Below are 26,360 nucleotides of genomic sequence, written 5' to 3' on the forward strand. Positions count from 1 at the left end.
AGGATGAATACCCTTGATTCGTCACACCCTACTACTAAATGGAGGTCCCTTCCTAACAAAAATAAAGTAAGGTGCTTGCCTATAGTCAAAATCAGAAGTAGTCCTCGGTCCAAACCTATCCACTAAACTGGCCCTACCACTTCGCAAAATGTGAACGAAACTAGGCGGAGTGCCTTGTGCTCTTGGTTCTGCCCAAAGGCGTCTTTCAAATGGATTGTCCTCCCACATATTCCTTATCTTTGATATTCCCATATCAAGCTTGCTGCTTCGGAATTATTTTTTCAGTAGATGGCGCTGCGCATCGATGTCTGCCGAGTTGATGTACCTCGGAGGCCTCTGTCTCGATGACGACGTCATCACGGGTATAAGGAGTTGCGCGCAGCGTTGGTTGCTCAGTTCCGTTTTTCCGCACTTCATGACCTTCGGGAATATAACGCTCGGTTCTGTGAAGCAATCGAAGAACTTCAAGTGTTTCTGTGAAAAATCCTTGGATCAAAATGGCATCTCATTGGCTCCATCTACGCAACGATCTGGGTTAAAAAAATACAGAGATTCTGGTGCAAAGATGTCCTTGACAGACCCACACAGAGTCCGTCTGTGGTGCCTTGGTGCAGAGCATCCATTCTCGGAGTGCGAAGAGTGTTTGTCGATGACGGCAAATGCCTTAAGGGAGTGCAGATGGAAGTTGGAGAGAGGTAAGCCCCAAAAATCCATTACCCCAACCAAACGCACCTCAGATGAGTCGAGTCCGTCGTCTCCTTGACGTAAAAAACACTCCCGTTCACGATCTCGGAGCGGATCGCATCATTCATCTGCTTCGAGGCATAGTAAGAAAAAGCGTCATAGATCGCCTTCCACTTCATCCTCCAGTTCACCTGAGAGAGTTAGATGTCCCACCAAGCTCCCCGGCTCAGTGGGAGGAATTTATTAAAAAGATGTTAAAGGTGTTCTAGAACGCATCCTTGCCTCCCTCGGAGACACCTAGAGGCGATACCCCAGGAGAAAAACCTGGTAAACATAAGAGCCAACCTCAGCAAGACATACTCCTTGAGAGCGTGAAAAACCCTGGAGTCGAGAAAAAGCCTCTGTGACGTACAAGACGCCGCCACTGTCGACTCGGATGTCGAAGCCGAAGACCGTCATCGATGCCCTCGGCGACTCCATCGAAGGAGAGGTCATCAACGCCTCGAACATCGACCCGTTTGATGCCCATCGGTTCAATACCCTCAACGACTTCATCAAAGACGTGGATGTCAGTCGATTCTATCGACGACCTCGAAGCCAATCGCGATTCCATCGAGGCCGATGACGTCCACGTCGACAATTACGAGTATATCTCCACCTGTAATGACTGCTATTGCCCCTTCTTCGTTGGAAAAAAGTTATATACCTCTGTACGGTTCAGATTACTTTAAAACGTTATCCTCAATTTATGACGGGGGAGAGGATTCTGATGCAGAAAGACCCTTTGGTCTGGAGTGTGGGATGCCTTCGATACCAGAAGAACTGGTCTCAGAAGAGGCCAGATTGAAAGACCTGCAAGTCTCCTTGCAGGAAGCATGCAGGATTGATACTTCTCCAGAGGTTGATTTTAGTAAGCCTGAACCAGGGGATCATGAAGAGAGTAAATACAGGACACTTATGAATAGGGTGATGGAATATATGAGGTGGTCTAGGCCCACACCTGTATTCGTTCAAGATGACCTTACCGACATACTTGATAAGGGACCACAAGAAGATCATATCGTCCCCTTTCACAAGGCCTTACAAAAGAAAGTGTCTACCAACTGGGAAATGCCGGAGGGGATCCCTGCAATCAGCAAAAAACTGACAGCAAAATTTAGAGCATCAGCTGCAGATCCTCTATACTTGTCAAAACACCCAACCCCAGAAAGCTTAGTTGTTAAAGTTGCAACTTCTTCAGGAAAACAGACTGCATACCCTACAATCCCACAGGATCATGATAAAAAGTTTGATGCCATGGCCAAGAAAGTTTTTTATCGGCATGCAGCATGGCCTAAAAGTCTGCTAATGCCACATGCACGCTGGCAAGAGTTAGCTTAACCCTTTGGGAGTGTGCTTCAGTGGCGGCTGACCGTCTCCCTGAAGGGGAGGAGAGAGACTGTTTCTTGAGCATTATCAAGGACAGAAAGGACCCTATGTGTGAGTCTCTCCAGACCGGTCTCGAGTCTGACAGCATTAGCAGGGCCATGGCGCTAGTACGACAATCTGCAGATTTGCTTGGTTGCAGAGGTCTGGATTTGCTCCTGACGTACAGTCCAGTCATCTATTTGGTAAGAAAGCTGATAACAGTTTGAATAAGTTGCGAACTGCCAAGGCGGCGGCCAAATCCCTTGGAGCTATGATAAGACAAACTCTGAACCGCCCCACAGGTGCGCCCTGGAGGGGTAGGTCTGTGATAGAGCAGATGGATATGGACAACTCCGTACTCGGATTGACTTGAACTCTGTTTATTAATCTAACTTTCGTCACTTTAATAGCCAACTACTCAACAGTTCTTATGCAGCCTTTGACTCTGTACTTTGTCAGCCAGACTTTCTCTGCTTTGGTTTGCCCGGTGACTGCGGTGCTTGTTAAAGAAAAAGAGTCTTTAGGCCTTTGTTTGTACGCTTTCGTGTCCTTTCACAACTGATCCAGCCAGATCATTGACTTTGCCTTTCTTGTAAATTTCCCTTTCAATCTTTTGCGTGGCAGAAGGTGCGGCACCTGAGGGGTTAATGACGGATTGCAGTCCAGCTCATTCGCTATCAACGGTTTTCCCCATAAGCAGAAATTAATGAAGATGTTCTCTGTTCTCCCGTATTAGTTCTCTCTCTCTGTTCTTCTTTCATTTTAGCTTTCATTTCGGTGGCTCATACAGCAAAACCATCTTCTCACCTTTCGTGTTGTCTGTCTCTCGCCGGGAGCTTCCGAGGAAAACCGGCCCCTCCTCGCACCACACGTACCAGCTGATTCACTGCGTTCCTTTCGTTAGACACACTGAGCCTGGATCGGCTCGGCGCTGAGCGTCTCAGGCGGTCTGTCTTCTCGGAAGGCTTCTGGGCAGGCCCCGCACCCGCAATGGTGGGGGCTGGATTGGAGCTCTGTGGCTCCTCTCAGCTGTTCTGGCAGCTCAGGTGGGTTTCGCGGCATGTGATCCTTCCCCGCAAGGAAGGGGCTGAACCAGAGCTACGTCACAACTCACAGCTGCTCTGACAGCCCCGCCGTCTGGGCCGTGTCGATCGTGTGTTAACAGCTGATCGGCTGCGTTTCTTGTCAGTCGCCTGGCCTTCCCAACGGCTTTCCGACCTCTTCGCTCACATTGTTTCTCTGTACGTCTTCTCCACTCGGCTCGAACAACTTATAACTACAACTTCACGAGACGCTCAACAGGAGCGTATCTCTGCTTAACTCTTGGGGCAACCTTTTGTCAATAAACCCATTCATAGACTACATCCTCTTCAGAGGAAATCCTTTCCTCCTCACTCTTCTCCAAAGTCTAAAACAAAAAAAACATAAGTCCAGTATTAAAGAAAAGCACCTTTTCTTGAAATCTATCTCTCTCTCTCTCTCTCTCTCTCTCTCTCTCATTGGACCACTCCCATGTCTTTCCAAGAGAGAAGACCCTCCCTTCAAGACACTTTGACATCACACCATCAGCTCACTCTTCCTGGATTGCCGACGAAACAAAGGGATTTAATTATTTAATTGGCTCTGAGCTACTTCATCTTCCTCTGCTTCATCTCAATATCCTTCCGCTATTATTCTGCATTTGGAAAAGGCAGAGGACAGCCAGCTCAGATGCCAGAGACGTTTCCCCCGTGGTGGACAGGGTTAAAAGTTCTAAGACCGCAACAACAGGTGCTGCTTTACCCTCGGCATCTGTGTCAGCCGCCCCAAAACCTTTCTGAGGTCTTACATCACAAAACATCAGTAGGAGGCAGGTCAACTCAATATCTGACAGAATGACAGGCTATTACTTCAGATGCTTGGGCATTGGAAACGGTTTCCCAGGGTTACTGCCTGCCTTTCCAACGCACGCCTCAGTCATCCACCGGGGAACAACTCTTTGACGTTTCCCGCTCCTTATGCAGGAGTTCCTGGACCTGTTAGAGAAAGGTGCTATAGAACCGGTACCTGCAGCGGAGAGGAACAAGGGTTGGTGCTCCCCATATTTTCTCATTCCAAAAAAGGATAGAAGAATGTGACCCATCTTGGACTTGCGAGAATTGAACAAGTTCCTCAGGAAAGACAAGTTCAAGATGGTTACACTTTCTCAGATCCTTCAGACCCTCCAACTTTAGGATTGGTTGTTTTCTCTGGACCTTCAGGATGCTTACTTTCATGTGCCAATAGATCTCAAGCACAGAAAGTACCTGAGGTTCGCCATTGGCAACTCACACTATCTGTTTCGGGTTCTGCCATTTGGGCTAACCTCTGCCCGAGGGTTTTCACCAAGCTAATGGCGTTTGTGGCAGCAAGTCTCAGGAGAGAGGGGATTCACGTCTACCCTTACCTAGACGATTGGTTGATCAGGACGGGTTCCCCGGAACAAGCTCTGGATCATGTAAACTGTTTGCCACCCCCATCACAAGCTAGGCTTCTCCCTCAACTTCAAGAAGTCCCACATGATACCATCAAAAAAACTCCAGTTTATTGGAGCAGTCCTGGACACATCCCTGGGAAAAGCCTCACCACCAGAGGAGAGGGCTTAAAACATTCTTCAGATGGTGACAAAATTCCAAAATGCCCAATATCTTCCAGCCTTCGATTGTTTTGACCAATTGTTTGTGGGATACACAGGTCATAAACTGGGCCTAGCCATCACCAAGCAAACCATTTCTAGATGGATCATTCTAACTATTGTAGAATGTTACAAATTGGCAGGTAAAGACCCCTCAGAGCATCTGCTGGCTTATTCAACCAGGGGTATCGCAGATTTATCAGCTCTTCGAAGGGAAATTCCAGTAAGACATTTGCGCAGCTGCCACGTGGACATCTGCACACACCTTTACAAGATTCTATATCTTGGATTCGGCAAGGCAGTATTGAATTATGTGCATACTTAAAGAATTACATTTTTACTCCCTCCTCCTATATATATTACTGCTTTGGGAGTCTATCAAAGATAAGGAATACGTAGGAGGACACAATCAATTCGAAGAACAAGTTACTTACCCATGGTAACTTTCTTTCGACTGGATGTTCCTCCCACGTAGTCCTTATCGCCCCTCCCATCATTCCCTGCAGTAAAACCTCCCTTGTAATTGCATTCTGCACTCTCTCAAGGGTAGTAAACGTCTCATCCTGGACATTGTCTAACACTTCAAAACTGAACTGAGCAATGGATGCTGTGTGCCTCTACTTATACCCGTGATGACGTCTTCATCGAGACAGCGCCCAAAAAATTCTGAAGCAGCAAGCTGGATATGGGAATATCAAAGATAAGGAATACGTGGGAGGAACATCCAGTCGAAAGAACATTACCATGGGTAAGGAACGTGTTCTTTTGGGCCAGGAATCCCTCCTGGGTTTGGAACCACTGGTTAGAAGTAACAGTTCTTCTTAAAAAAAACGGTTCTTATCACTTATCAGACTTATCAATAGTTGCATACATTTCCCAAATTCGATAATAGTCTTACATTCCAGCAAAAACAAAATGCCCAACTGTCTTTAGATGGAGGGATATTTCCCTGATCCCTCTCCACCATTTGTGTTGGTCCCTTCCTACTTGGTTCCAATATTGGATGCCTACATGCTCTCCTCGTATCTGTTCTTCGCTTTGGCTCCCTTGGGTTTGTCTGTCCCAAGTTCATTGGGGTATCAGTAACCCCTTTCTTCTTGTGGCTCTTAGCTCTTGTGGGTTTCTGTGACCTTCTGGAGGTTTATTCTATTCAGGTCTCACAGGTTTCTGTAACCCTTCTCCTTCTCTCGTTCAGTCTCTCTCTCCAGGCCTGTGTGACCCTAGTATGGTGTTAAGACAATCCTCTCTTCTGCCTCACTTGCTGTTCCTCTCTCTGCCTTCGATCTGTTCAACTCTTGTACCTTCATCTTCCCCTCTGCGTTGGCCTCTCTCTGCACCTGTCATGATGCCTACCTCCAAGGAGCCAGGTCCGACCCAGCAACCCCAGAGGCAGGCGTCATTTCCCCCAGGGGAGTGCCAGCGGGCCCAAGCTGGGGCCCTTTGGACGCAGTCCTGGCGCCTTAGGCGCCAGGCTCATGTTGGACCTCTATCCTGGCACCTTAGGCGCCAGGCTCATAAAGCTAGACATGTGTTCAAGTGTTTTAATGTGCACTTACCTGATGCAGACCATGCTGCCTCATCCAGGCCCTCTTGAGGCCTGGATGGAACTACTTTACCTGTGGGACTACTTTCCACCCGGGTGTGGTCGGGGAAGGATACACACTTGGAACTTCTACCAAAGCTATTTAAACCACACCCGATCAGCAACTCACGCTTCGCGTTGTTCTGCTCCTCGCAGTTGGACGCTCACCGTGTCAGCTCCTGCATCTGGACCTCAGCCACGCCTGTCAGTATACTGGGTCACCTGCAAAGGGAGACAAAAGACCTTACCTGCTAAATCAGCACCACGGAGACATCACACCGACGATCCTGAAAAGGAAGACATCATTTTAAAAGCATTTCGCTACGATCGCTGCAGCGCTGCATTTCACTCACCTATCCTGGACGCCACCATCTTCAGCAGCGATCATCCGGATCCACAGCCACTTCACAGAGCCTAGAGAGAAAAAGACAAGAACAAGGTGAGAGAAGGAAGGGAATAGGAAAAGCTCAGTTTCCTTCTAAGTCTTACCTGTTGGGTCATTCCCATTTCATTTCGGGTCTTGACGCTTCCAGGCATTTTCCGGACCCTGGCCCCTATGGGGAAAAAAGACAAAGACATTGAATGAGCGACTGCAAAGACATTACCAAGCGCTCATCCAGAACTTACCTGTCATTTACTGGAACTGCACGTTTCACTTCGGGTCGGCGCCATATCTCCGGCATTCCGAACCCCGGCCCCTAAGGGGAAAAAGACAATGAACATTATTATTAAGCTTGGACTTTTGAACTTGCAACAGAACTTTTACAGAGCCTTACCTGAATAGTCAAGCTTACCTGAACTCCCATCAATCCTCAATCCAGTGACGTAACTGGGTTTCAACGCGCCCCTGCATCAGAAGCAGGATGGAGAGCTCATCCTTCCTGACCCTAAGGTGAGACTTCACGGGGAATCGTGGAAGGGTATTGTGGAGGGTTGGAAGAGAGTGGGAGGCTTGAGCATAACTCAGTCAGTAGGTAATACTCCCTTTTCACGCACAGGGGAATATTCCTGCGAGCTGGAGAAGCCAGAGTAGAGGGGCCCTTCCTGTCCATCTTCAGAGTCCTGCGCTTCACCATTGAAGAAGCATCAGCACTCGAAGCCAGACCTGCGCCTCCGTGGGAATCAGGTGAGCGTTACAGCACCACAGCCAGCTCTGCTGTTCAACGGGCCGCCACCCCTCGCCGACGTACTCACATCTGAGGCTCGCCTTTGCATATGGTTTCTTCCCCCCCACTCAAGGGCCGTTGGTTCTTTATTCTTGCTCTTGTAATGAGGGTCGTATTGTTCACCACAGGTGTAAAGTTCAGCATTACCTTGAGACAAACGCATAGAGGTATTGTCAGTATCACTCACTGCCATGTAGGCAGATATTATCTTGTGTATAGGGAGTTCCCCATGGGAATGGAAGTCCTTGTCCCCTGGAAGGGAGTCAGGCCCAGTGAGGTCCCGCTTTCCCCAAACCCCTAAGAATGGTTTTGCCTAGCTGGCTCACCTGCCTGGCCTCAAAGGGGAGCGTCCCACTAGGGAGGAAGGGACGAAGTCTCCAGATCAGTCACAATGGGCAGTTTCTGTGTATATCTTTGATCTTTTTCCTGGCCTGCCTTCCTGGTACCTTTCTGTTTTTTAAGGAAAATATCCAAAGATGGAGGAGAGTCTTGTAATGAGTAAGTGGGTTGGTAGTCTGGGGTGGGAATGGCTCCTTACGATGAAACATAAATAGGTGAAGCAAAGACTTTAGTAATGAAATGGCCCGTCTATTGAGAGGAATAATTGTTTCTTGTAGTGAGGGGGAAGAGCGATGACCCCTGTAGTGAGTGGGGGAGCGGTGACCCTCAGTGTGGGGGTGGATGTGTAGCCCTTTGTAATGAAAGGGTAAGCTCTTTCCATTTTTAGTAGGAGGCCGGGTGGTGGCCTTTAGTGGGAGGCATGAAGTGTCCATTGATGTGCGAGGAGGAGCAGTGGCCATTGAAGTGTGGCGGAACAATGGCCATTGTAGTGAGGGGAGGTGGTTATTAGTGCCTGTATCTCTCAATGCCATTGTGTTCCGTCTCTTGGCTCTTCTGTGTCAGAAATAATTCCTTGTGATGGGGCACCACATAATGTGTAGTTTCTGGTGCACTTGTTCCCTTCTTCTGTCCGTGTTTTGGGAAGCATGTATCTTGTTCTAAACCACCCTATAACACATCATTGTATTGTGTGCTGTTCTGGCCAAAGATATGTCATTGTATCTGTTGATCAACCAGACCTTTACTGATGCCTCCATGGATCTGACATGCTTTCTGCACTATTCTCATTACAGGCTCCATCTGGTTACCTGGAACGTGGGAACTGCCTCTCCCCCTGATGACGTCTCAAGCTTGCTGGAGATTGACAATGATACTGCAGTGGACATGTTCATTATTGGGTGAGCATACATGCATGGGTACATGCACATCTAGAGGTAATTGTGACCATTCTTCAGAGTGAAATATGAACCACTGCACCCTGATGTCCCTTTGTCTTGTGGTATTGGTATCTGATCTGTCGTCAGGCTTTCCTTGAAGTTAATTGGATGTGAGTGCCAGATTAGACAAATGTATGCTTGTTTGGAAAAATGGAGCAGAAAGCTCACAAAATACAAAAATAGATTACAGCAAAATCAGTGATACAATAATCAAGTGGTAAATCAAGAATTTGAAAAGGGTGAAGAGGCAAAAGCAAGAGTGCAGAAAATATTGAGCATTTAAAAAAAAAAAAATCAAAAGTATCAATAGTGCACTCTGTAGCAAGCTTCTGGGTTTGAGCCTACCGTAGAAATACTCTTTACTGGCAAGCATGAATAAGTTCTCTCAATTAAGTTAAATCTAATTTAGATGTCTCCTTAACCTGAATTGGCTTTGTTTTGTTAGTTTCACAGCTTTCTTGCCCCACCCCACCTTCCCACGAAGATTCTTATTGGAAAATCACGCTCCATCTTTGTCATAGGCACCACAGCAAGATTACAGGTGACTTGGGGCACAGTCTTTACCTGTATCTAATGTGAGAGAGTCAGCAGACACACAGTTACCATAAGATATTCTTCTTGGTGTATCCTGGGCAGTGCTTGCCTCTAATTGGCACAGAAATGTGCAGAAGAAAGGTGCTTTATGTGCCTACAACACCGATGGGTCAGGCTTCTTATCCGAAACTCACTGGTTTTAGCATGAGAGCCAGGCAGGAACATGGAGTAGGGCAAATTCCTAATAATTTCTCTCTAAATTAGGTCTTCTTTGGGACATAGATGACCTAATTAAGAGTGTCCAAGGCATAATAAATAACCAATCAATCAAGACGAATGGCAGCAGGAGACACTTAAGCATCACAGTGGAGCTATCTAGAGTTAAGTCTTACCCTGGAGTAGTCTTTGTCCTCCAAGCTCTTGTTGCAAATGTTAAGTACCACTACCATTAAACATTGAGAAGCTGCCATGCAATCACGTGATTGGATTGTTGGTGGTGCACCCAAGGCAAGCCTATTCGCCCCACATCCCAGCCAACCTCTGGAAATGCTGGTCAAACTAGCCAATAAACATAGTCTATCTCTAACAACCTAGAGGCCAACCCTGGATTAAAACGTTTTTCTATACAAAATATAACATATTTGTTCCCTTCAAATGACAGTATAAAACGGAGATAATAACAATGAAAGTGAACCTTTATCCCCTTTATTTTTTATGGAAAAAGTGTTCTTAGCCCTGTGAAAAAAGAGCCGTAATTTGCGACTTAATTTCTGATGCTTGTGAATCTGCTTAGTATCGCATGCTGTGCATATAGTCTGACATCTAGTGGTAATCTTGGAGTATTGCATCTTTTTTTTCGAAGATCGACATGGCCGTGACTTTAACACTATCCTTAACGTGATGTGTATTGTACTTTGAGGAGTCAGAAGTGTGAGGTGGACAAGTAGATGGTGAATATAAATGGCTAATTGTAAGAAAACTAATAAAGAGTGATTAAAAACACCTCGGTTTCCCTAAACTAACAAAGATTTCCCTGCATCCTAAACGAAGACTAACGGAAAACACTTTAAAAAGGTTTTTGTCCCTCACTTATATATGCAAATAGAATTATACAGATGTCTTATGGCCAGTCAAAACTTAACACAATAACAGTTATATTCAAACATAAATTAGTTGACAAATGTCCTTGTAACCTTGGTCAGATCCCCTTGCCCAGGAAAGTAGGATTTTCCAAACTAAAGTTCAAATCAAGAAAGTGTGTTTCAATAGCAAAGTTCTGTTTCAAATGGAACGCAAAGTTTCCTTGCTCTCCAAAAGTCTTTCACTTGGCACTTAAATTTGGTGAAACAAGATTGATCACTCTTCCACAAATGATAGTTCAAAGTTTTCATAAGCTCATATTTCATAAACAAAAAGACTTTGTCTTCACCCTTCTTCAAAGGATTTAATATCACCCCTCTTATTTGAAGCATTAAGTTTCACATTTCCTCTTCATAAACTACAATGTCTTTGTCAGTGTCAGAATGGGCTTTACCACAGTTCATTTTAACACAATAGTGGGGTTTCCACTTTCTTTCTACTGTAACCATAGACCACAATGCATTACTTCAACATCTTCTTCCTGGTCCACAAACCTGTCAGGACTAACCACTAAAGAATCCCTTGTCATGATTCGACGTTTCAGTCCCTTTTGGACTACGTGGTCCATAAAACACTGCTATATCCCTTCCAAACTATATCCAACATGGCCGACGCTAGTGCATCACTACCGCTCTAGTGTTTCCAGGAGTTCGCCAGTTCCTTGAAAAGAGACATGCCCCCCGCGGCGACTTAGCGTTTCAACGCTAACTTCCCGAACTTCGGCAAGTATGGTCGAACTTTACCTTGTGCTTTAGTACCTTTCTCTTCCAGGTTTTGTTCAAGCCCCCTTCTCTTCCTTAGCTGACTTATTAGCGCTCGTCCTTCTTTGGGCCTTGCCGCCCTTAGCGCTTATCCCTTACCGCCTTTGTACATGTCCTGGTTCCTTCCTGGCTTCCCTCCTCCCGAGACTCTGCAAAATCTTGCTCTTCCTTCCTGGAGTTGAACGCATACTCACCTCGGTCGGATTTCACCTGCACGCTGGCGACGGAGGATACGCGACCGTGTCTCTACAAGACCCGAGCTGTCCGGAAGAAGAAAAAACCCGAGACCAAGACTTCGAAAGATAAACAGGTGAGATTCCAGGCAAAGTGTGACAGTTTGAGACGCCAAGGATTGAATATTGATTCTACTATGGAAGCAGCCGTTCAGGACCTCATGAGCGGTATGCAAGAACTGACAACTGAAGTACAGAATTTAAAAGCTGAAAATGCAGCATTAAAACAACTTGTGCTCTCCAGGGATTCGACGTTCCAGGAAAGTGCCATAGTAGGGGGTATTGTGGACAAATATGATGGAACCACCAAGGCACTGCGTTCCTTCCTTGACTCAAGTTTAGTGCACTTTACCTTCAAACCTTACTATTACTCAACACCGAGGGCCAAGGTAGGATTTATAATCTCCCACCTTTCGGGAAACGCATTGGCCTGGGCAACACCCTTAGTAAATGCAGGGGAACCACTCCTGGACAACTATGAAGGATTTGCGGTTGCCTTTAAAACTAAATTATTGGGAATTACCATCTACACAGGCAGCGGTTGATAGCTATACAAAACCCCTGAATGTGGTAATTTTGCACAAAAAGGATGGGGAAGTGGTCACAAATATGTTCAACTGGTTTTTTATACACAGTAAAACTTGTATATTCACAGAAAAAAGTGACACGCATCCAATGTGTTGATTCTATCAAAATTTGAATACAGTATGTACCTGTGAATACACGGTTGAGTTTGAACAATTGTAAGAGAAAGGGTTTAAACTTGGGACATGGTACATTGCCATGTAATATCTAAACACCTTATTGAAGCAGGCTATGTGCCAGGTAGCGATAAACAACCTGAATTACTACAATTGCGAAAAAAATGCTTTGTGCAAACAAAGTGCCCTAAATACTAAATAAATGCCCTTTGTGCAAACAAAGTGCCCTTCATACTAAAGAAATGGCAACACGTGTTTCAACCAAAAAGGCCGTCCTCAGGGCATACAAATACATATGCAGCTTGATAATTCGTCCAAAGACAACTTGTTGTGATTGTACTGGATTAATTCTTGGTTATATTTGTGTTAGTTGAGGAACGAGTAATTCTCAAAAGTTTAGCTGGCCAGGTCTGTAAACGATGTTGCAGTCAAGCCGTAATTGTTGCTCGACTGGTGTGCCGCTGATGCAGCAGAAATGAAGTATAGCGCACGTATTTGGCGTGCTTTCCCTTTAATAACGGCCGTAATCGGCATAGGCTCCTGATGTTCGTGTGCACAATGGCGGGTTGTTTCTTCAATGCCTTTAAAACTATGTTTGATTGACCAGAACGGGTATACAGTGCCCAAGAGAAATTATTGGAGTTCCAACAAGGTCCTCAGGATATGTTGTCATACGTCACCCGCTTCAAACAATTGACCAAGGAGGCTGACTGGGCTCCAGAAGCCTGTTTCACTCTGTTCCTCCATGGATTGAATGACGAGATCAAGGATGAACTCGCCCGGGTGGCCCGCCCAAGTTCCTTCCAGGCTTTACTGGATTTGTCCTTGGAAATTGATTTCCGCATCCAGGAAAGGAAGGCTGAAAAGAAAAAAAAAACACGTTCCTTGCCAGCAAGAGCCCCCTTGGATTATACCAGTCCTAAGGAGACAGTGTCTAATCCCGCGCCGGATCCTGAGCCAATGCAACTTGGCTCCTTACGGGGACCCATTTCTTCACAAGAAAGGACTCGCAGAATCAATGCTGGACTTTGCATGTATTGTGCATCTGACAAACACCTTGTAAAAAATTGCCCTATAGCTCCACCTAGGCGTTCGGGAAATGCCAGCTCCCGATCTTGAACGAGCCCAGCTTTGGGAGAAAGATACGTGCTCCAAGTCTTCTCCAAGCAAAACCAGTTAACCCACAAATAGCCTGGTGATTCTTCTGGTGTCTCTGTTAATCACCAAAAAAGAAATGTATTCCGTCCTGGCCGTGGTAGACTGCGGAGCAATGGGCATATTCCTTGACCATGATTGGGCTCTGAAACACCATATTCCCCAGAAGGCCAAAGACATCATACAGGCAGTCGAAGGTATCGATGGAAAACCATTATCTTCAGGGCCCATAACTCAACAAACCACGGAACTGCTACTAACTATAAACAATCACCAAGAGATGTTGCACTTCGACATTATATAAGCTTCTTATTACCTGATGGTGCTAGGCATGCCTTGGCTTCAAAGACACAATCCATATATCAACTGGGCAGCAGGTTCCTTGTTCTTAGGATCAGAATATTGTCTTTCACATTGCCTGTTTCAAGGGGCACAACCCCCTTCCTCGGAAAACTGGGAGTCTAAGAAGTCGTCCATTAGTGTGTCTAACATCATCCAGGTACTGGAGTCTTACCAACAATTCTCGGATGTGTTCTCATCAGATATCGTTCAAGCATTACCCCCCACCGACCTGAAGACTGTGCCATTGAAACCGACGACTCTGCAGTCATACCATTCGGAAGGATGTTCATACTTTTGGAACCTGAGAAGAGAGCCCTACGTGAATACTTGGACACTAATCTTTCCAACGGCACTATTCGCCCATCGAAATCCCCTGCAGGAGTGTCCTTGTTCTTTGTGCCAAAGAAAGATACCAAGGAACTTCGACCCTGCTTGGACTACCGGGGGCTCAACCAATGTACACCTAAGGGCCGTTACCCATTGCCACTCATCGCAGACATCCTGGAAGCAGTCCGCAGAGCTGTTATTTTTTACCAAACCTGATCTTTGGGGGCGCCTACCATCTGATCCGCATAAGAGAAGGTGATGAGTGGAAAACTGCCTTCAGGACACCCTTCGGCCATTTTGAGTACTTAGTGATGCCATTCAGTTTATCTAATGCCCCAGCAGTGTTTCAACGCTTCATGGACAGAGTATTCTCAGACATGCTGTTCCTCTTGGTCATCATCTATCTGGACGGCATCCTGGTGTATTCCAAGAATCTCGCAATACATCAAGAACATGTGTCTCTGGTCTTACAACGTTTACGAGAGAATAACCTACTCGCCAAACCAGAGAAATGCATTCTTCACGTTCCTACTGTTCGCTATCTGGGATTTGTCCTAGATCCTCAAGGAATTTAAATGGATCCTGCCAAGGTCGACTCAATCTTCTCGTGGCCCACTCACACATCAGTGAAACAAATGCAATCCTTCCTGGGACTTGCAAACTTTTATCGGCAATTCATTCCTACCTTTTCTGCTATTGTACTGCCTGTAGTTGAATTACTGAAGAAAGACGTTCCTTTCGACTGGACAAAAGACCAAGAATCTGCCTTTCAAAAGTTAAAACAAAGGTTTACTCAAGGACCCATCCTGGCTCAACCTGACATTAACAAACCCTTCCTCGTGGAAACCGATGCCTCAGATTACGCCATAGGGGCTGTCTTCAAACAAGAATCGGAAGATAAAAAAGAACATCCCATAGCTTATCTGTCTCGTACTCATAATTCCAGTGAAACAAATTACTCTGTGTTGGAGAAGGAATTGCTTGCCATCTGTCAGGCTTTTACCGAATGGCGTCATCTGCTCTTGGGTGCCAAATATCCGATTCAAGTCCGGACTGATCACCGGAATTTGCAAGTTCTTCAGTCATTGGAGTGCAGAAACAGTCTTCAGGCTCACTGGGCCTTTTTATTTGCGCAGTATCAGTTTCCGATAAACCATGTTCCAGGTGTAACCAACATCATTGATGACGCTCTGTCCAGACGGCCTGACTATGAACCTGAGGAACCCTGTGCCCTTCCAAAGATGTTTCCCGATTCCGTCTTTATTGCCCAGGCAAATTCCTTATTGGATAATATCCACTCAAACTCCTCTTTCGGATCTATGGAAGGAATACCTTAAGACAAACAGATGGGTACTCTCGGCTAAAGACGGTTACCTTTTTTAAGGATAAGAACCTAGTGGTACCTACACAAGAACTGAGATCGAAGATAACCCTCTGCCATGATACCTTCCATTCAGGACATCAGGGCATATCAGCATCTCTTAGACTCATTCAGAGGAACGTTTGGTGGCCCAGAATGTCCGAAGATATAAAGATGTAGATCCAAGCTTGCGCAGTCTGCAGTCAGAATAAGTGTGACAATAAGTAACCAGCAGGACTTCTGCCTTATCAGACCGACCTTGGGCGACTATTGCTACTGACTTCATCATGGAGCTACCTCCATCCAAGGGCTTCACGACTATAATGGTTACCATCGACTTGTTTTCCCATATGGCCCATTGCACTCCCTTGGAAAAGCTACCTTCAGCACAAGAAATGGCAGGGTTTTCCTCAGCCATATTTTCAGACTTCATGGCCTCCCTTCTAAAATCATTTCTGACTGGAGCCCTCGGTACATCTCACAATTCTGGAAGTAGCTATGCAAAATGTTGGGCATTCAACGTGCCTTATCTTCAGGGTATCATCCTCAAACCAATGGGATTACAGAACGAGTCAACCAAACACTCAAAAAATATCTACGATGTTTTGCCTCCAAAGTACAGGATGATTGGTCTGTCTTGATTCCCGTGGCTGAATTTGCTTACAATAACTCTGACCATGCTGCCATTAAGACCAGTCCATTCTTTTGTTCCTAAGGATTTCATCCATCTGTTTTACCTACAGTTCTGCCTCACTCCACCCCGGTTCCATCAGTCGATTCCAGGATAGAGCATTTGGTCACAGTACACAAGGATGTGAAAGGACATTTGGAAAAGGCCAGGTCCTGGTTCCTTCCTGGCTTCCCTCCTCCCGAGACTCTGCGAAATCTTGCTCTTCCTTCCTGGAGTTGAACGCATACTCACCTCGGTTGGATTTCATTTGCACGCTGGCGACGGAGAATACGCGACCGTTTCTCTACAAGACCCGAGCTTTCCGGAAGAAGGAAAAACCCCAGACCAAGACTTTGAAAGATAAACAGGTGAGATTCCAGGCAAAGTGTGACATCCCTTTCCTGGTCTACTTGCCTGCCCGGATAAATCTGTCATGATCCCAGCACAGAAATACAGATCCCATTCAGAAATACGTGAGAAGCAGGGAACATCATTTCTATTAGTGGGTCAACAGTGGCTTCAAGCCTGGCGCAAGAGGCATTTGCCACACTCTTAGCATTGTACCCATAGGCTCATTACACTTACATAATCTTCCCTATCTTCACCATGGCCGCCACTAATCCCATAAGGTAACACACAGTGCATTCTACACCTGTAGCAGAGGGAGCTACTTAAGCCCTGCCTCCGCCAAAGCTCTTGCTTCGCGTCTTCTCCGCTGACAACGGGTAACGCTTCCAGTGATCTCCTGACAGAACCTGTCAACAGAAGAAAACGAATCAATGATATTAGTTCCATAGCAAAATCAACAGAATAGTAGAAATACTGTAAAGACTTACCAAACCGAAGGTTTCCAGGAATTTTCCACTGTAATATTCGAAGTCTCTGCATCTCCTGTCAGAAGCTCTGTCGCAGCCGCAGCATTTCTTCTCTTAGCAGCCTTTGTCCGCAGTCGCAGCGTATTCTTCCGAAAGTTTCCACAGCAGTTCCCTGCATCGTCCGAAGGTATTTTCTTCCACAGTTTCTCCGAAGACCTGCAAAACAAAGGTATTTAATGAATGAATGAACTTGTTAAAAGAAAAGAAAAAAGTTTCATACATGCTTACCTGAAGTATCAGCAAGGCTTTTCTTTGCTTGTTTTTACTTTGCTTGTTTCTGAAGGCAGCTATTACTCTGTTTCTTTTTGACGAACTGACATAATTTAATATTCCCTAAAAAAGGAGTATAGCTACAGCCATACCACAGACTAAGCCCTTGTTAGGGAACCACAAACCTGCAAAGGATAAAAGTGAATTCTAGCAAGAGAGATCTCTCCAAATTAGGGACCATTTCTAATTTGATTAACTATAGACAATTATTATTCTTACCAAGAGACTTTCCCTTGATACTTAAAAGAAGCTTTGGATGCTATACAGATAAAAGGCTTTTGACACCATTAACCCTCAGAATAGGTCATCTACCCAACGCGCCCCTGTAGAATACAGGATGGAGAGCTCCACAACACAAAAGCACAGGTGAGAAGGGAAGGTCATTTTCAAAGTACACTTCATCACAGTTATCAGTTTGTGAATGGGAATTACAATAGTGGTTTTGTTATAATTGTTGTTTCCACAGAACTAGTGCCCAGACCACAAGGTCCTCGGCTGAAGAGGAATTACGCTCCTGCAGGGACTTACGGTAAGCGTTACAGAACGCAAAGCCGTACTTACACTCCTCCACCTGAGCGTAATGGAGAACTCAATAGATAATTTATCCCAACTTCTGGGAGAGCTCAGAGCAGAGGTTTATGCAGCTTGGTCTGAAACCAACTCTCTTAGGAGAGAGTTGGTATGGTAGTTAATAGGGAGCGCACTGAGGAATTGGGTCGCCAGTTGCTACAGTCCCAAGCAGGGCAGGCACCACTCCCTGGAGGGGGTTCACAGGGTCAAATTCCCACTTCCAGTCCTCCACTACAAGTAGTCTTACCCGGAAATATTCCCCTAGCAGCCCCTGAGAGATTTACAGGAGATACACAGCGTTTTGCAGTATTTATTAACCAATGTAATTTACATTTTCTATGTAGACCTGTGGTTTTTCCTTCCGATCAGGCCAAAGTGGCATTTGTGTTATCTTATTTGGGAGGACATGCTGCAGATTGGTCCATACCCCTAGTGAACAGAGATTATCCATTACTGAGGAACTATCCTGGTATTCGGCAGGAATTAGAAAAACGTTTTGCTCATCCCGCTCAAGGTCAGGCCTTAGATAACGAGTTTCTTTCTTTACGCCGAGGTAACCAGGAATTGTTGGCTTATATAGCCTCTTTCCGTAGATTAGTAGCTGAAACTAATTGGCCTGAGGGGAAGAGAACCACACTTATTCATCGAGGCCTGAGAGGAGAACTTAAGGATATTTTGGCCCAAGTCGCGAATCCTCCTACAGGTTGTGCCGAATTCATAGATCTAACCATCCAGTTGGATCACCAATTACAGAACTGACGCTCTTATCGGTCTAGATCAGAGGTAAAATCATTTTATGTTCGTTCTAGAGACTCTGGAAATCGTTCAACGACTGAAAGTCACCCTGAACCCATGCAGTTAGGGGGAGTTTGAGGTCCCATCTCTAAAGGAGACAGAAGAAGACAGCAGAATGTATGTCTCTATTGTGGCTCAGCCCGTCCTCAATTGCGAAACAGTCCAGTGAAATCACCATGGAAGCCAGTGGGAGCCGTAGACAAGGGGGATAGAAAAGTCACAGAAGATGAACAGCAGGAAAACTCCAACGCCCGACATGTATAGAGGTCGACTTGTCGAGCCAAAAAAAGGAAATTCAGATCTCTCATTTCGTTACTCCGGTCATCCTAAGTAGTGACCTTCAACTGTCCAAGGTGTATGCTCTGGAAGTATATGTGGACGGTGGTGCGATTGGAAACTACATGGATTACGAACTAGCAGGCAAGATGGGTATTAGTATACATCCAAACGCTCGCTGTGGTAGAAAATGTCACTGCGGTAGATGGAACACAATTAATATCCGGACCAGTGACTAAATGTACTGAAGTTTGTAACTTGCTCTGCCAGGAAGGACATCGGGAAAATATATCTTTTGACCTGATTTGTGCTCCACACTTTAAAGTGATTCTAGGAATTCCATGGTTAGAAAAACACAACCCACGGATTGATTGGCAAGCCAAGACTATTGTTTTCACAGAGGAATGCAGGACTTCCTGCTATGTTCAAGGCAGAACCCTGAAGAAAGGGTTACCAGAGATTCCTTACAACACACCCACTTTAGGGATGATAGGGACCCTTCCTCCGGAATATCAAGTCTTTCGAGAGGTATTCAAAGAGGAACAGGCTAATGTGCTGCCACCTCATCAACCATATGATTGCCAAAATCGATTTGATTCCCGGTTTAAAAACCCTGTGCAGCAGAATCTATACCCTAACTGAAAAAGAAAATATTCATTTGAAGACCTATCTAGACAATTATCTGGCCAATGGGTTCATTCAGCCCTCTAAGTCCCCAATGGCATCTCTTCTATTTTTCGTGCCCAAGAAGGAAGGGGACCTTTGTACCTGCCCAGACTACCGTACCCTAAACCAGATCACTGTCAAGAATCGATATCCACTTCCACTTATCCCAGTACTGATATATCAAGTTAAGGATGCCAAGATTTTTACTAAATTAGACCTTAGAGGAGCCTACCACTTGGTGAGAATCAAAGGAGATGAATGGAAGACTGCCTTCCGCACAAAATACGGATTATACAAATATCACGTCATGCCTTTTGGTTTATGTAACGCCCCAGCAGCCTTCCAAAATTTTTTGAATAACGTTTTATGTGAATTACTTGACGTCTGCACTGTAGTGTACTTGGACGATATTCTTATATACTCCAGGTCGGTCCAAGAACACATAACCCATGTAAGAGAAGTCCTCCAGAAACTAAAAAAACACAAGCTGTTTGTAAAATTGGAATCATTTTATTTTCATACGACCTCAGTGGATTTCCTGGGATTCATATTGTCACCCAAAGGAATCCAAATGGATAACAGAAAAGTCGAAGCAGTTCTCCATTGGCCTTCTCCTACCTCAGTGAAAGGAGTCCAAAGTTTTTTTAGGATTTGCACATTATTACAGACGCTTTATTGCAGGATCTTCACAATTGGTCCACCCGATAACTTCATTGCTATGAAAACATAAGACCTTCTCCTGGACCACGGAAGCAGAAGAGGCCTTCCAGATATTGAAGAAACAATTTACCACAGCTCTGGTGTTGAAACACACTTAACCAGTTACCATTTCTAGTGGAAACCGACGCGTCCAGTGCTGCAATGGGAGCAGTACTATCCCAGAAAGACCCAGAAACCGGACAGCTGCATCCAGTGGCCTTCTGGTCCAAGAAGTTCTCAACAGCTGAATTGAACTATAGCATCACAGACCAGGAATTACTGGCAATAAAGCATGCTTTCAAAGAATGGAGACACCACTTGTTAGGGGCCCGACATACAGTTACTGTCTTAACAGTTCATCGAAACCTGCAATATTTGTGCAATGCCAAGGCTCAATCATCACGACAGCTCCGTTGGGCGTTATTTTTTATAGAATATGATTGTTATCACATACCGCCCAGGGGTACGTAATGGTAAAGCAGATGCCTTGTCAAGGATTGGAGAAAAAGAAGAGATTCAAAGCACCACAGAACCTGTGAGCATAATCCCCGAAGAAAAGATGCTGGGAGTCACTGGATCTCCCGAAGAAGGCTTAAAAGCATAAATTCTACTTCAGTTAACCTCATATGAATTAGAGCCTTAGGAATCAAAAGGACCTAAATTTAGTCTTCAAGAAGGTCTTTGTTATTTCCAGGGTCATCTTTACCTACCCCATCTGGAGTTACAAAAGAAAGTTATGGCCGATTACCATGGAGCACCCTTGGAGGGTCATCCTGGGATCGCTAAGACCACGGTCAAGATCAGGAGACGCTTCTGGTGGTCAACATGGCGTAAAGACATCAAAGATTACATTCAAACTTGTGGAATTTGCGCTCAGAACAAAAGTTCAAAAGAGAAACCAGCAGGACTACTGCAACCGTTGCCCGTCCCACCAGCGCCATGGCATACCATTTCTGTGGATTTTATTACGGAACTACCTCCTTGTCAAGGATATAACACTATTTTAGTTGTGGTGGACTTATTTTCCAAGATGGCGGTTTTTATAGCCCTAAAGGGACTCCCAACTTCTGCAGTCTTAGCAAAGGTGTGTCATCCGCCACCGCCGTCGTGAGTGGCGGCTTCTTCCGCGTTGGAGACTACAGCGTGGGGGAAGGTTTTAGTCCCTTCTTAGTGTTTGGTGGCCGCTCATTGGACAGACGCAGGACTGCCGGGAGGTTATCTGCCTCCTCCTCCCAGACAGTCCCTGCGTTGCAACCTTGCTGGCTATGCTCCAATGCTTTTCGGGTTCCCTCGCTCAGTGCTGTCTCTGCTGGTTTCCGTCCTTTTGATTCCAGGATCCAGCAGTCTGTTCTATCTGCGCTCGTGCTTCGCGTCTCCTGCGTAGCGATTGTTCTGCCTCTCACTCTCCGCTGTCGCGTCCGCGGCAGCGGGCTGGTTTCTCTCCCTCTTTCTGCTACTGCTGCTCTGGCGGTGGGTTAGTTTCTCCCGTTTTCTTCTGCTTCTCTCTCCGCAGTAGGGACTCCCCCTCTACTGGCTTTTCTTCCTCCCTTCTTTCTCCTGTTTTTTTTTTTTTAATTTTTTTATTTTATTGTAAGACTTCAACTTGATAAGATATATCATGTTTTTGTTACAATTCGGTAAGTCGGGGAGACGGATGACGAGCTCATCTCAATCGCACCTTTCATCTTTTCATTAGATGTTACCAAAGTTCTGGTAAATGATTCCACTCTATAGTCATACAGTTATCCGATTGACTAAACCATCCGATGAGTGGGCGCTGAGCTTAGAATTTCATCGAAGAAATTGATTAAATTGCAAGACAACTTGATATTGTGTCCTGCCACTGCATAGTCCCACCAATCGTCTTCCTCGTTAGTTAGTGATTTAAAGTCCTTTAGATGTGTTTCGCGTAAGTTGGTTAGCGAAGGACATACTGCTGCTAGGTGTTTTATGGACTCGATTGCTGATGTGCTACAAAAGCGGCATTTGTTGTCGGTTGCGTCTTTGTTCCTACGCATCCAGAGCATCTCGTTGGTGTTTAGAGCATTTAGGCGTAGCTTCAAAAATTGTGCCCTATGATGTCGCGAGGGACAGTGTGTGAGGAATTTCGGTTGGCAATGAAGCTTGACTATGCTTCTTGAGGGTAGCGTGGATTTAAGAGCTGAGCGGTTGTTATAAGTTGTAATCCAATCCCAAGAGGCTAATTTTTTTTTAGCATGTTGGGGACGTTGGATTAGCTCTTCCTCGGATATGCCTGCTTCAATTGTAATCCTATTTAGCTTACTCCTCCATAAATTGATCAACACATTTGACGTCACATCTTTGCTTGGTTGAAGGATGTGATCAGCAGAAGTAGGAGAGCCAAGTTGTATCTTACGCAGCAGTGATAGAGATTTCCAAACTACTGACATATAGATTGAGTTTAAGGCTAACTCATATCTTAATGCTGATATTGAAATGTAGTTTGGAAGATTCAGAGCCCGTCTCCAGAACTTTCCTTCCAGTCGACTCCAGACATCATAGTTAATATTCAGCGCAGCTTCACTCCCGAAAGTGATTGTTGGGACAACTTTTTGTAGATAAAACATTATGACGGGGGTGATGGAGAATTTCCCGTAATCAGAGTTAATTTTAGCCGCTTGAAGGCTTAAGATCTTTGTTTTAGCTGTCAGATCTTTAATCCAAGCAGTTTCTGAAAGTGAGTCATTGATCATGACGCCTAAGTAGCGGATCGACTGGACGACCTCAAGTACTTGTTCGTCTATGTGCCATCTAAATGCTTTGTCTTTTCTTGACATAGATCGACCGATACACAAGATCTTTGTTTTCTCAGTGTTTATGGTCAGCTCGTTTGCAGATAAGAACTCTTTCAAACGAGAAAGAAGGTGCTGAAGGCCAATTTGGGTTTGATCTACCAGCACTATGTCATCAGCATAGATTAGATGGTTAATGACCCGGCCATTGAGTTTCGGTGGAAAGCAGTGAGTGGATTTCAGCCAATCTGGTAGATCAGCAATAAAGAGTTTGAAGAGGTCTGCTGCGAGCGGACATCCTTGTTTGACGCCTCTGCACGTTCTTATTGGTTCTGTGAGGTCTCCTTGTGAGTTAATTCTGATTCGAATGCAGGGCAATGATTGGTTCTAGCAGATGGTTCGGGCAATCCCACAGATGTAATTTTGCCCACAATTTGGACCGATTGATGACATCGAAGGCTTGACGAAGGTCAATAAAAGCAAAGAAGATTTTTTTCTTCGCCTCCATTGCTGACAGTTTCAGGAGCGATAGAAGTGTGAGGTTTGCGTCAGTTCCCACATTCTTCGTGAAACCTGTTTGTCGAGGATCGAATTTACCAGATGAAAAAGCCCAATTTACCAATTGTTGACGCAAAAAGGTTCCGAAGATCTTGCTAATTGTATCCAGAAGGGCGATTGGGCGATAGTTCACAGGATCGGCCCGACAGCCCTTCTTGTAGATTGGAACCACTATGGCTTTGGACCACGAAGATGGAGTCATCTTGCGGAGTGCAATCTGAGAAAAGAGTTCCTGAATGAATACGGCCCAGAGTACTCTATGCTTTTTCAGCGTCAAATTTGAGATTTGGTCAGGACCAGCAGCTCTGGAGTTGTTGAGTTTAGAAATTGCAAGCTCAATCTCATCGCATGAAGGTGTAATGCTCCAACTTGAGCTTGATAAGGTGGAAGGCATAAATACTTCGGACACAGAGTCTCCATATATTGATGTGAAGTGGTCATGCCATTTTTCGCCAGATATTTCATTGAAAATTGATGGATTAGATTTCGTGCGACCTTTATTTAAGATAGCCCAAATGTCGCGAATATTTCTATGAGCCAGTAGTTTTAACATAGTTTCTGCGCGTCCTTGATCAATTATTACAAGATGTGATCTTAACCAATTGCGATAGACTTGCCTGCGCCTCTTTATCTCCATAACCTTGGAATTTTGGTCACGATGTGTTCTTTTGATCAACTTAATATCTCTTCTCAGTTTTTTTTTTTGCTTCTGCAATTTCCAGACTGTATAGATGTTTCGGAGTTGTTCCAACAACTCTTGAGTTAAGATTTATCTGGGTGAAATCTGACAAGAGTGGAGTGTATTCGACGGTCTGCAATATGTGCAGGGTCCGGCTTATGTGGTTGATCTTTGGACCATTTACTCTCAGTCTATTTCCTGCAGCAGTTGATTGGAGTGGAACTGGATGTTTTTCTGGCGAGTTACCAAGGTCCTCCCACCAGACTAGTCGCAACAAGTCATGATCACTCGATGTCGTTGGCAGCACGTTTAGAGAGGTTGCTTTTTCGAGCACATCAGACGAGGCCCAGATATAGTCCAACGTGTTTTTCCGATTCATACTGTGCCATGTGGGATTTGCAGGAGAATCGCCTCGAATTGTTCCATTTAACATGTAACAATTGCGATCTAGAAGATCTTTCGCCCAGAGTTGTCCTCTCGAGATAACACCAGAATCTGGGAGCCGAACATTTGATTTCGAAGAGGGCTCAAATTTAAACCAGCTGCAGTTTAGATCCCCGCATATTATTACTGAAACATTTTCGTGCTTCAAAAAAGTATGATCAATTTCAGTCATAACAGATTCGATGAAAGCTGTAGATGAGATCATGGCGGGATTCCAATAACCATTTACGATCAAAATATTAGAAACCACGGTTTTTGATGAAGATTTGATTAAGGTGCTTTGCACGAACGGGTTAGGGTTCGTGGATTTAACCAATGACCACTGATTCCCAATTTTTAGAAGAGTTATTAGACCTGCAAATGGTCTTCCTTTAGAGTTCTTTTCAGCAGGATTAATTAGGATGGCAAATCCATCGCAAATAGGTGGATCGCGTAACCACGTTTCTTGTAAGCATATGATAAAGACTTTTTCTAGGGATTCCTGGAATGTGTTGAATAGATGTTTGAATCCTCTGGTATTCCATGATAATAAGATTAACTCCTGCTTGGTAGTTTGTTGTCGTTGTTATTTGCATGGGCCTTGTGGATATCTTTTGAAGTTGTTGGCTCTTCTTTCAAAAGATTGGTGCAAGGCAGCGTCTAAGATGTCAGGAGAGGAGACTAAAGACTGACGTAGGGCTGCACGCACAGCAGCTCCGCGGTTTGCCTCAAGGGCCATCTTAGATGCAGATGACGATGTTATTCCCAGAGCAGATGGTTCAAGAGTGAGATCGAAGCCGTACACCAAGAGATCTTCATTTGCTTGGAGTAGCATGTTTTTTACTGCTGCAGAGGAAATATGCAGTAGCACATGATCAGAGGCTGATTCAGATACGTATTCCACAATTTTGATATCGTCAGATGATATGGCTCGCAGCGGTGGAATACAAGCGAGCAATTTCAAGATGTTTCTTCGGTTTAGATTGACTTCATTTCCGTCTGAGTGAACATTTTGGAGACGAAGTTTCCACTTGCAATTTCTGGCTTCAGGATTTCCAAGGTCTGACATTCTTTTAGTTGGAGGTACATGCGATTTTAATTGATTTGATGTTTGTTTGGGATTTAACCTAGCACTTAGCGATTTTTGCTGTGCCTTATTTGGAGCAGAGGTAAGCTGATTAACAGCTGAGTTTACTTGTGGTAGCTTTGTGCGTTTGCCTGCCTCTTCAATTCTCCTTAAGAGATCATCAGGTGGTTTGACAGTTTGAGGTTCTTCAGAAGTAGGAGTGGAATTTCCAAGGTCGTCCGAATAGGTTGATAGATTACATAAGTCAATTGCAGAAGCTGAGGAGCCATGATCAGAGGATGACAGACTCGAATCAATCCGCCTGCGTTTTGCCGCTAACTTTGGCTGGTTCAATTTGGTACGCGGTGAGGATTGTTGCTTATTGCCATCAGTGCTTTTGGTAGATACAGTAAGAGATGGTCTTGAGAATAGGCTTGACTTCTTTGGAGTGGTAAGATTTCTTACAAACTTGTTCGTAATTTGTTGTGATTGTTTCGGTAGAGTACTTTTTACTGGCTTTGGTGTGTATACTTGTTTTCTGCGTGGCTTTTTCAGTTTGCTTTTTGTCGTGGTAGTAATAGATTTTGCTGAGCCCTTTATGATGTTAAATGAATTTACAGCCATAGCGGTTGGATTTGCTTCTATTTTGCCAATTGAAGATGCTTGGGGTTCGAGATTATTCACATGTATGCCTGTGTCCTGAATAATTGGCACTGTTTTTAAAGCATCATGAGTTGA

At 44.9% G+C, this 26,360-nt stretch overlaps 1 protein-coding gene across 6 annotated transcripts in view; it reads left to right on the top strand.

Moving 5' to 3' along the window:
* The window catches only part of INPP5K (inositol polyphosphate-5-phosphatase K), a 697,161-nt gene that overhangs the window by 288,607 nt on the left and 382,194 nt on the right, over positions 1-26,360 (top strand). For all 6 annotated transcript variants that reach the window (XM_069615422.1, XM_069615421.1, XM_069615423.1 and 3 more), the window contains one exon: positions 8,626-8,730. In XM_069615422.1, coding sequence (XP_069471523.1) covers positions 8,626-8,730 — 105 coding nt within the window. The remainder of the gene's footprint in view (positions 1-8,625; positions 8,731-26,360) is intronic.

This window comes from Ambystoma mexicanum, chromosome 9 (genome assembly GCF_040938575.1).
Source record: "Ambystoma mexicanum isolate Mex_15411 chromosome 9, UKY_AmexF1_1, whole genome shotgun sequence".
NCBI lineage: Eukaryota > Metazoa > Chordata > Amphibia > Caudata > Ambystomatidae > Ambystoma > Ambystoma mexicanum.